We start from the raw sequence: 11,293 nt of genomic DNA on the forward strand, positions 1-11,293 counted from the left end.
TCATGAAACCATAAAACTCTTAGAAAAAAACATAGGCAAAAATCTCTTAGACATAAGCATGAGTGACCTCTTCTTGAACATATCTCCCCAGGCAAGGGAAACAAATGCAAAAATGAAAAAATGTTACTATATCAAGCTGAAAAGCTTCTGTACAGCAAAGGACACCATCAATAGAACAAAAAGGTATCCTACAGTATGGGAGAATATATTCGAAAATGACAGATCGGATAAAGGGTTGACATCCAAAATACATAAAGAGCTCACCCACCTCAACAAACAAAAAGCAAATAATCCAGTTAAAAAGTGGGCAGAGGAGCTGAATAGACAGTTCTCTAAAGAAGAAATTCAGTTGGCCAACAAACACATGAAAAGATGCTCCACATAGCTAATTATCAGAGAAATGCAAATTAAAACCACAATGAGATATCACCTCACACTAGTAAAGATCATCATCATCGAAAAGGCAAACAACAACAAATGTTGGCGAGGTTGTAGATAAAGGGGAACCCTCCTACACTGCTGGTGGGAATGTAAATTATTTCAACCATTGTGGAAAGCAGTATGGAGGTTCCTCAGAATGCTCAAAATAGAAATACCATTTGACCCAGGAATTCCACTTCCAGGAATTTACACTAAGAATGCAGCACTCCAGTTTGAAAAAGACAGATGCACCCCTATGTTTATCGCTGCACTATTTACAATAGCCAAGATATGGAAGCAACCTAAATGTCCATCAGTAGATGAAAGGATATAGAAGACATGGTACATATACATAATGGAATATTACTCAGCCATAAGAAAAAAACAAATCCTACCATTCACAACAACATGGATGGAGCTAGAGGGTATTATGCTCAGTGAAATAATCCAGGTGGAGAAAGACAAGTACGAAATGATTTCACTCATATGTGGAGTATAATAACAAAAGAAAACTGAAGGAACAAAACAGCAGCAGAAGCACAGAACCCAAGAATGGACTAATTGTTACCAATGGGAAAGGGACTGGGGAGGATGGTTGGGAAGGGAGGGATAAAGGCAGGAAGAAAAGAAAGGGCTCATTACGATTAGCATGTATAGTGTCGGGGGGGCACGGGGAGGGCTTGCAACACAGAGAAGACAAGTAGTGATTTTACGCATCTTACTATGTTGAAGGACAGTGACTGTGAACTTGGTGACAAGTAGTGATTTTACAGCATCTTACTATGTTGATAGACAGTGACTGTGAAAGGGGATATGGGGGGGACTTCGTGAAGGGGGGAGCCTAGGAAACATAATGTCCTTCATGTAATTGTAGATTAATGATACCAAAATAAAATAAAAAAACACAATCAAGGACTGCTGGAAGCTTGTATTGTCTCTTGGAAAGAAAATTCTAAAAGACCAAAACAATATGAAATTCATTTCATTGATTTTGAACAAGGCCAAATAATGATAGTTGATCAGGAACCCAATGCAGTTATGGTATCTACCTTCAAGACGACTAAAATAAAAGGCATCCAGATTTGTAAGGAACAAGTTAAAGTGTCCCTGTTTGCAGATCACATGATATTGTAAATAAAAAACCCTAAAGATTCCACTCCAAAACTACTAGATCTAATATCTGAATTTGGCAAAGTTGCAGGATACAAAATTATACACAGAAATCTGTGGCATTCCTATACACTAACAATGAACTAGGACAGAGAGAAATCAGGAAAACAATTTCATTCACAATTGCATCAAAAAGTATAAAATACCTAGGAATAAACCTAACCAAGGAAGTGAAAGACCTATACCCTGAAAACTACAAGACACTCTTAAGAGAAATTAAAGAAGATACCAATAAATGGAAACACATCCCATGCTCATGGATAGGAAGAATTAATATTGTCAAAATGGCCATCCTGCCTAAAACAATCTATAGATTCAATGCAATTCCTATCAAAATACCAACTGCATTCTTCAATGAACTAGAGAAAATCATCCTAAAATTCATATGGAACCACAAAAGACCTCAAATAGCCAAAGCAATCCTGAGAAGGAAGAATAAAGCTGGGGGCATTTCACTCTCCAACTTCAAGCTCTACTACAAAGCCACAGTAATCAAGACAATTTGGTACTGGCACAAGAACAGACCCATAGACCAATGCAACAGACTAGAGAGCCCTGATATAAACCCAACCATATATGGTCAGTTAATATATAATAAAGGAGCCATGATATACAATGGGGAAATGACAGCCTCTTCAACAGCTGGTGTTGGCAAAACTGGACAGCTAAATGTAAGAGAATGAAACTGGATTATTGTTTAACCCCATACACCAAAGTACACTAGAAATGGATTAAAGACTTCAATGTAAGTCATAAAACCATAAAACTCTTAGAAGACAACATAGGCAAACATCTCCTGAATATGAAAATAAGCATGAGCAACTTCTTCCTGAACACAACTCCTTGAGCAAGGGAAACAAAAGCAAAAATGAACTTATGGGACTACATCAAACTAAAAAGTTTCTGTAAGGCAAAGGACACCATCAACAGAACAAAAAGACATCCTACAGTATGGGAGAATATATCTATAAAAGACATATCTGACAAGGGGTTAACATCCAAAATATATAAAGAACTTACACGCCTCAACACCCAAAAAGCAAATAACCTGATTAACAAATGGGCAGAGGATATGAAGACACAGTTCTCCAAGGAAGAAATTCAGATGGCCAACAGACACATGAAAAGATGCCCCACATCACTAATCATCAGGGAAATGCACATTAAAACCACAATGAGATATCACCTCACACCAGTAAGAATGGCATCAAAAAGACTAAGAACAACAAATGCTGGCAAAAATGCGGAGAAAGGGGAAGCCTCCTACACTGCCGGTGGGAATGTAAGCTACTTCAACCATTGTGGAAAGCAATGTGGAGGTTCCTCAAAAAACTAAAAATAGAAATACCATTTGACCCGGGAACCCCACTCCTTGGAATTTACCCAAAGAATACAAGTTCTCAGATTCAAAAAGACATATGCACCTCTATGTTTATTGCAGCACTTTTTACAATAGCCAAGATATGGAAGCAACCTAAGTGTCCATCAGTAGATGAATGGATAAAGAAGATGTGGTACATATACACAATGGAATACTATTCAGCCATAAGAAAGATACAAATCCTACCATTTGCAACAACATGGATGGAGCTGGAGGACATTATGCTCAGTGAAATAAGCCAGGCGGAGAAAGACAAATGCCAAATGATTTCCCTCATTTGTGGAGTATAACAATGAAGCAAAACTGAAGGAACAAAATAGCAGCAGACTCAGAGACTCCAAGAATGAACTAGTGGTTACCAAAGGGGAGGGGTGTGGGAGTGGGGGTGGGAGGGAGGGAGAAGGGAATTAAGCGGTATTATGTTTAGTACACATGGCGTGGGGGATCACAGGGAGAACAGTGTAGCACAGAGAAGGCACATAGTGGATCTGTGGCATCTTGCTGCACTTATGGACAGTGACTGCATTGGGGTATGGGTGGGGACTTGATAATATGGGTAAATGTAGTAACCACATTGGTTTTTCATGTGAAACCTTCATAAGAGTGTATATCAATCATACCTTAATAAAAAATTTTTTTAAAACAGAAAAAAAAAAGCAGTTCCCATGTGGTAGTCTCCAATAGGTTCTTCACAATGGTAAAAAGGTCATATCAAAGTGTGGGCAAAGGGTTTGTTTGTGTTTATACAGAGGATCAAAGCCTAATTTGGCTACCCAGAAAACGAATTAAGCTATGATATGAAGAAGAACTTCCAACATCAACATCCTCTGGAAGAGTCATTCCAGAAGATCATCATCAAAAAACTTCAACAAAGATCCTGGCACTGTTGCAGTTGTAGCTGCATTCATCCCGCCAGTTCCTGGACTTGCCATTGGAATGAAGAAGGAGATTATCTAAGCTGACCTGTGCATACAGTTTAACAACAAATTTGACTGGATCTATATTGTCAGAACTCAACCAAGAATTAGGAGAAGTGCAAGTTACAGGGCTCCAAAATCGTGCGACTACAGACTATCTACTGTTAAAAGAACATATGGGATGTGAACAGTTCCCAGGAATGTGTTGTTTTAATTTGTCTGATTTTTCTCAAACTATTCAAATTCAGTTAGACAACATCCATCATATTATTGATAAGTTTTCACACAACTGCCTAGGGTACCTAACTGGTTTTCTTGGTTTCACTGGATATGGCTGGTAATTGTAGGTCTGCTTTTGTTATGTATCTGTATTCCTATTCTGTTAATGTGTGTACGCAATTTAATTAGTAGTTTGTTAAAACCTATACATGCTTATGTTACTCTACAAGAAGTTACGTCAAAGAAATAATCAATCTTCCCATGTTTTCTTGCATCTTCTACTTCTATAGCTTTTCTTCTTCCTTCCTAATTACAGCCCTTTAGTAGAATTTGTGTCTCATATCGAAAATTACCCAATATCGTAATTCTTCCAAGTGGTAAAGATACCTCAAGACAAATGCTGGGCATAGAAGCCACAGGGCATAAATCTGCAAAGAAGTAAAAAGCTAACCTTTTCAAACAATATTGCCTCTCTCGCTTACCAACTTTACATTTCCCTGTATGGCCCTGGAAGATGACTGGTTAGCCAGAGACGGGTAAGATTCCTCAAGGGAGGAACAACCTAAGACAGGCACAGTCGCGGGGGGCCATCAGGTGAGAAATTGGGGATCAACAGAGGTGAGGCTTAGAACCTCACCACCCCTGTTTTGAGAGAAATCTTCTGCATCTGTGGATGTTTTGTTGCCCTTGTCTAGCTTGGATTAATACTTAGTCTATAGGCACAGACCTGATCATCTACATTTGACCTCTTACAGCACTAAATTGTGTTTTCTACCTTTATCTTGCATCTACCTACCACTTCAGCATTTTATTTTAAAAAATAAGGGAGAAATGTGGGATTCACATATAAATCAAGTATAAAAGTCAAATGAATAATCATATCTGACCTGATTGTTTATAGTTCATGATGTGTGATCAAAACCAAAAGTTTCTGTGATATGACTGCCCTTGCACTGTTCACCATGTAAGAACTTATTCACTATGTAAGAACTTGTTCACCATGTAAGAACTTGTTCGTTATGCTTCAGAAGATTGGAGACTGTTGAGAATTAGGCTTGGGGTTGATTAATGATTGTGCATTGAGTCCCCTATACAGAATTTTATTGTTGTTAACAACCATTTGATCAATAAATATGAGAGATGCCCTCTCAAAAAAAAGAGCTCTAGTAATTATTAGATAGTATCTTTGAAATTCAACAAACATTTATGTGCTTAGTGTCTGCCAGAGTACCTTTATATAAATACCTAACACACAGAAGGCAATAAATCAATGAATGACCTTAAAGACTGTCATTACTATACTAGGACTTAGTTTCCTCATCTGCAAAGTTAGGAAAGCTAGATATGATATTCTCTAAAGCAGCACTGTTCAATAGAACATTCTGCAATGATAGAAATGTTCCATGTATATATACATGACTACTGAGCCCTTGAAATGTGGCTAATGCAACTAAGGAATTTTTAAAGTCAATTTTAACTTAAACAGCCACATGAAGCTAGCTACTACCATATTGCACAGCATAGCTCTCAGGTATAATCCTGCGTGAAAAATGCATTTTATAATGCATTCCAGTAATCACACACATGTGAGAATGTATACATGTACATAAAACAAAAGTACAAAAGATATTTCCCTTAATATGTATAAAGTCCTAATATTTTCTTTCTTATTCAAATGAATTTCATCTAAAAAAATGCTGATCCAACCCAGTCATAGTTTGTAACACTGAAGCTTATAATGTTCCTTTCAGCTCTAAAATATTATGCTAAATACTAGTGATTGTCCTAAAAGAATGCATTCAGTATTTATTTTGTAATCTTAATCACAAGTCACTAATTAATTTGAAGGTGCCTCAGGTTATATAAGGTCCTACTTTCAAAGCCCTGTAATAATTCCTTCATCTCCCTGTTAAATTCATTTTTTTTAAATGATGGCAAGAATTTCATGCCTTTAGTAAGCAGAAAACAAAGGTAACATGTTCCTTGTTTTTCACACTTCAGAAGTGGTAACCAAAGGAAATGGTAGAATATAGAAGAGGTAGTGGAGAAATGAAGTTTTGGGGATAGTGCTCATGAAAAGAGAGAAGGCTTACATTTTATTGCCATCACATCTGAAACTTCTGACTGCTTCCCCCTCATTCCTCCAGCCTGACAAAGTCCTACAAATCTTATCTTAACTTCATCTAGATCATTAGAGGATGAGGAAAACAAGAATGGTTCCCAAGAGATCATGTGTTACAAACTTTCAACTATAAAGCGCTTTAAAAACTTTAAAACTATTTGGATTTGGTTTTCTAGCCTCATTGACCACTTCCTGTCTTGAACTCCTTACTAATCTAAACAACATGCAGTTCTACAAAGGGCCCATGTCTTCTCTTACCTGTGGGTGTTTGCGCATGCTATTTCCTCTTTAGCTTGTTTTTCCTAGCTTTTAAGGTCTTGGCTTAGACAACAGTTACTTGAGGCAATTTTCACCCCCTTCAAGATTAGAACTGATGACCCTTAAGACCTAGTACTTTGTACCTTTCCCTTCATTGTACTACTGTATTAAAATTGCCTGTTTCTTTTGCCTATTTCCCCTACTAGATTTTAAACTCCCTAAGAACAAGGCCTATATTTTGTCCTGTTCACTACTGTAAAGATATTCAGTAATTACTGAATGAACCAACAGATATAATTCCTCCAGCATTCCACATGCCTAGTGCCATTCTCTATTCACCCCGCTTATTATGTTCTCCCGTTCTATCACCAACATGAGATGCTTTCTATAATCTGGTCCTTAATTATCACTAATTCCCCTGGAAGACTGCAGCCCTTACTGTTCATACTACTCATCTGATATTTAATCTACTACAGTTTTTTAGTTATTCTTGTAATGCACAGATCCAATCTCCTTAACTAAGTTGACCAATCTTGAAGGCATTACTGTTTATTTCTCTTGGTACCCCATTTTATAGCACAGTGCTATTTATATAGCAGACATCAAACATTTATTTACAAAGAATCAAAATTTAAGAGGTGGTTTCTCAAAGCTGACAGTACTTTAGTGATAGAGATGAATAAGTGGTGGCAGTTAAAGCTTTTTGCAAACATACAGAAAATAAAAAGATACACCAAAGTACAGCAATTGCAAATAATAATAAATGCTGTTCTAGAGTGAGAGGTAATAACGGACGCAAATATTAAGAGGCACTTAACAAAAGCTACATTCATTAGTTAAAAACAGCCTTATGAATTTCAAAGTGACCTCTCTATACATTAGAACACTATTTTCAGATCAAAGGACAATAGTGTTTACATATGAATTTCGGGCAGTCCGTTTGGTCGAGAAAGATAATTATGGTTTTGGCCTATCAAGGAGCCCTGTCTGTCAGCAAGGGAGTTAACTGGTGCCAATTCAATTTGCCGCTAGTTTATAGGCAGCTTGCTGTCATCTTTACAGTGCCCTCCAAACGGCTACTTCTGTCTGAGAAAATCGGAACCATGGACAAATTGGTCCCAAATTCCCTTACTAACTTTGGAAAGGGGCCCAGTTTTCCTTACATTTAGAAACGGAAGCAGTCTGGGAACAGTGCGATTCTCTTAAACTCGGAGAAAAAACTGTAAATCCTGTGAGAGACAGAGGCGCTCCAGGTGCCCTCTGCCGTAACCTTCCGTCCTGTTCCCATTGGCCGTACTCCGAAGGTTTTCGTCACCTCTTCCCAAATGACTGGCTCTAATTTCCTTCACTTACTGCTGCTGCGAGTTATCCTTGACAACCTTTCTTTATGTCCTGTGACCAGAGGACACGAAAGCAACATTTTCCCGATAGGTCCCCTTGTCCTTCACCCTATTTTTCCCTGTGTATGGCATCTCACCTGGGAGATTCGAGCGGTTCCGGAGGCGCCGAGCAAACGTGACCTCCACTGCGGACCTGGGCCGCGGACAGAGACTAGAGGCCGTATCAGAAGTGCGGCGTGCTGTCGCTTTTCGAAAGCAGCCGCCGCGGCTGCCCAGCGCCAGGAACGTATCGCGAGCAGCGCCATCTTGAACAAGGCAAGAGGAACCGAGAGCAGAGGATTGTGGGACGCTGGCGGACGGAACTCGACTCCCTCGGTCCCCTCTCCACTACCCCTGGCATTACCAGGGCCCCAGACCGGAAACGGCTTCCCTCGCAAGGTTCACGGGCTTTAGCGCAACCGCTGTCTTCTTCTAGAACCCGTGTTTTTCTCTCACAACAGGGAGTATCTGAGTAACACTGTTGTTCTCTCTTTTCAGGTAAACAACAAATCGTTTTTTTAGTGTGTGTCCCAAACACTGCTGTTGCTAAATCTGACAGCCTCTTGTCCGCAATTCCACTCTTATCTTTACGCCTCCAACTCAGTGCCACGCTTCACTCTGTCCATTTTCCCTCTGAATATTCTTACCTTCACAACTGCACTAAATGCGTAGGGTAGATTAAACTACAGATAGTAATGTCTCTGAGGAGGAGGCAACATTCGTGAGATTTCACTGCCTCGGTGTTTTGTAAGCATGTTTGCTTGACTGATCTCTTTCACGGACTTTGGGGCAGTTTTCCTTTGGTCTGTTGCTCTCGGATAGTTTTACATACACACACACTACTTTACTATGGTAACTTGCCTCTTTCTAGCTCTTCCCTCTGGTTTCTGCAGCGTCCCTAATTATTGAAAAACATCTAGACTGACTGAAGGATGGCAAAGTGAAAAATATACGTACGGAAGCCCATGTTTAAGGAAAGGTTTAATATTCTTTTGTCGCCACTATCAACAAACAAAATGATGTTGAAATATGTTTACAGTTATCTGGGAAACTGCATTTCCAAGTGTAAATGTTATCTGAAACCCTGGAGACCGTGATGCAGTTGCAATTTTATGTTCATTGCTGTGTCCTCAAACCTTTCACACAAGACAGGCAAGTTATTTCGAATTCTTTAATGTACAGGCACAGTGGATTAATAGTAAGTATGAAAACAAAGGATATGTATGGCCCATGCTCTTAGCTTTGTTTCAATATTCATATTATGCCCTGGGTTTCCAGAAAAGAGGATGCTTATGCAGAATTATTTAAAGAAGAATAAAGTGTCCAGTTAAAGAGGTTGAAGGGAATTCCATGTAAAGGAAATGGCATGTGTAAAAGCATGAAAGGATAAGAAAGCATTTTCAGGTTCAGGAGTCTAGGGAGTATATGGCAGAACAGTAGATGAGCCTATGTGAACAGATGAGGCCTGATGGAGAAGGGCTTTGTATTTCATTCTAAGAAGTTAATGCCTGATTCTATAGCCAGTAAAGGGTTTTAATCAGGAGAGTAAAATGATCAGATTTGTATGTACATTAAACCACTCTGGCTTATGTGGGAAGATTGGACTGGAGGGAGTTCAGATTGGAATCAGTCATGAAGAAGTACAATAGTTCACCCCATCATAAAATAATGGCCTGAACATGGCAGCAGCTGTGGCAGATCAATTCCAGATATACTATAGAGAGAGAACTGACAGGAGTTAGTGACTAAGTGGATGTTTCTGGCTTATTACTGTCTTGTTGACAGATCAGAAATGGCCTCTTTTATTAATGTCCATATCATCATCAGTATAAATATTTATTCAGCATCTATGCTGTGTTACAGAGCAACGCTCTGCCCTAGAGAAACCCTAGACTATACCAATGATTTCTATTAGGGCTCAATATTGCCACCAAATCTTTCTACCCAGACAAGGCATTGTCCAGTAATGCTGTAATTTTTTCAGAATGTAGGAATGTATGCAATATATATTTTGTGAGATGTTTTCAGATATAATATATTAAATTTTTTTATTTTCAGAAACACACATTATCTTTCTGGATCTTAATGACAGCTTTTTGGGGGTATTCTCCATTCCTAGTAGATAAAGAAGACTATGGCCACATGGCGATAGATTCAGAAGTAGAACCATGATATTCTGACTGTAGTTCCACTGTTCTTTGCACTAGAGATGTTGCCTATACTCAATCATAAGATTTAATTGAAAGGCCTCTAAAGAGAGGCCATATAGAATCGTAAGATTTTAAACCAGGCAAGAGCTTAGAATTCTGAAACACATGACCCTACACATGATTTTTCAGGATTCCTGAGAAGTTTCACTAGAATTACCTACAGGCATTACAATCTTGGAACAACAGTTGTGAGGTCTTAGAATGGAGCCAACATATTTTTACTGAAGTAGGGCTTATTGTAGGTGAACTCCTCTGGTTAAGAAATATGAATAACATTGGCATACCCAGGTAGTTACTCTATGATGAGCTACAGTGGGTCACAGTCACACATGAGCCAAATAGGCCAAAGAAGATTTCCAGTGCACCCAGAAATAGAACATGAAGCATAGTGAGAGTTTTACACTGCTGAAGAACTGCAATAGTAGGCCAACTTAGCCTGCAGTAATTTGACATGTTAAGTGTCCAAAATAAGAGACAAAGGAGCACACAATAAAAGCCACTATAAGTAACTGTTATAGACCAAATCGCATGATAATACTTAATCAATAATTATATGTGTATAGTATTTTGCAGTTTACAAAGTGTTTTTTCATACCTTATTTATTCCTCACATCAACCCTGGAGAGTAAGTATTATTTATTTGTATTCCCATGTTTATGGGGAAACCAGCTCTGAGGCAGTATTGGGTAAATTGAAGTTTTTAACCAGAATTTCTGCCTGGCCCTGATAGTGATGTGCATATAAGTGCCTGTTTGTACATCAGTGTGATGTTTACTGTGGCAGAGCTGCCGATCTGTCATGGGACTGCCGGTCCAGGGCAAGGGATGGAGAGAAAACAGCCATTCTCTCCTCCCATCCATTCCTGGTACGTAATTGGTCAGGTGCCCGCCAGTCACCAGGGTTCAGCCCTCAGAGTTCCTCCAAGAGGAAGGGGCTGTGGGTTGGGGGGGAAGCAGAGTGGGCCACTGGCTGGAGAAAGACAGAGCGATCTGGGGAGCGTGTCCTTGCGAGAGTCCGTAGAGGAGCGCTGGGAGAGAGAGTAGCGTGACAGGAGAGAGACGGAGCCATGAGAAATAAAAAACCATTAACCAACCTCTCACCCTTGATTTCCTTTGGTCTTACTGGATTTATAGTGAACTTGCCCCAGGCAGGGAACCGCCTTCCTCTCTGACCCACAGACAGGTTGTGACTTGAAAGAAGTCACAGAGCTAATGAGA

General features: G+C 39.3%; 1 protein-coding gene across 5 annotated transcripts in view; it reads right to left on the reverse strand.

Moving 5' to 3' along the window:
* Window positions 1–8,218, reverse strand: part of ABCB7 (ATP binding cassette subfamily B member 7) — a 249,093-nt gene extending 240,875 nt beyond the window's left edge. For 3 of the 5 annotated variants that reach the window (XM_057495975.1, XM_057495976.1, XM_036902710.2), the window contains exon 1: window positions 7,965–8,216. In XM_057495975.1, the coding sequence (XP_057351958.1) occupies window positions 7,965–8,132 (168 nt within the window). In that variant the 5' untranslated portion in view covers window positions 8,133–8,216. Of the gene's footprint in view, window positions 1–7,964 lie in introns of all 5 variants that reach the window. The other 2 variants (XM_036902711.2, XM_036902709.2) reach the window with 1 other exon arrangement.
* Between the last annotated feature and the right edge of the window lie 3,075 nt (window positions 8,219–11,293).

The sequence above is a fragment of the Manis pentadactyla genome, chromosome X (assembly GCF_030020395.1).
Source record: "Manis pentadactyla isolate mManPen7 chromosome X, mManPen7.hap1, whole genome shotgun sequence".
Lineage (NCBI taxonomy): Eukaryota > Metazoa > Chordata > Mammalia > Pholidota > Manidae > Manis > Manis pentadactyla.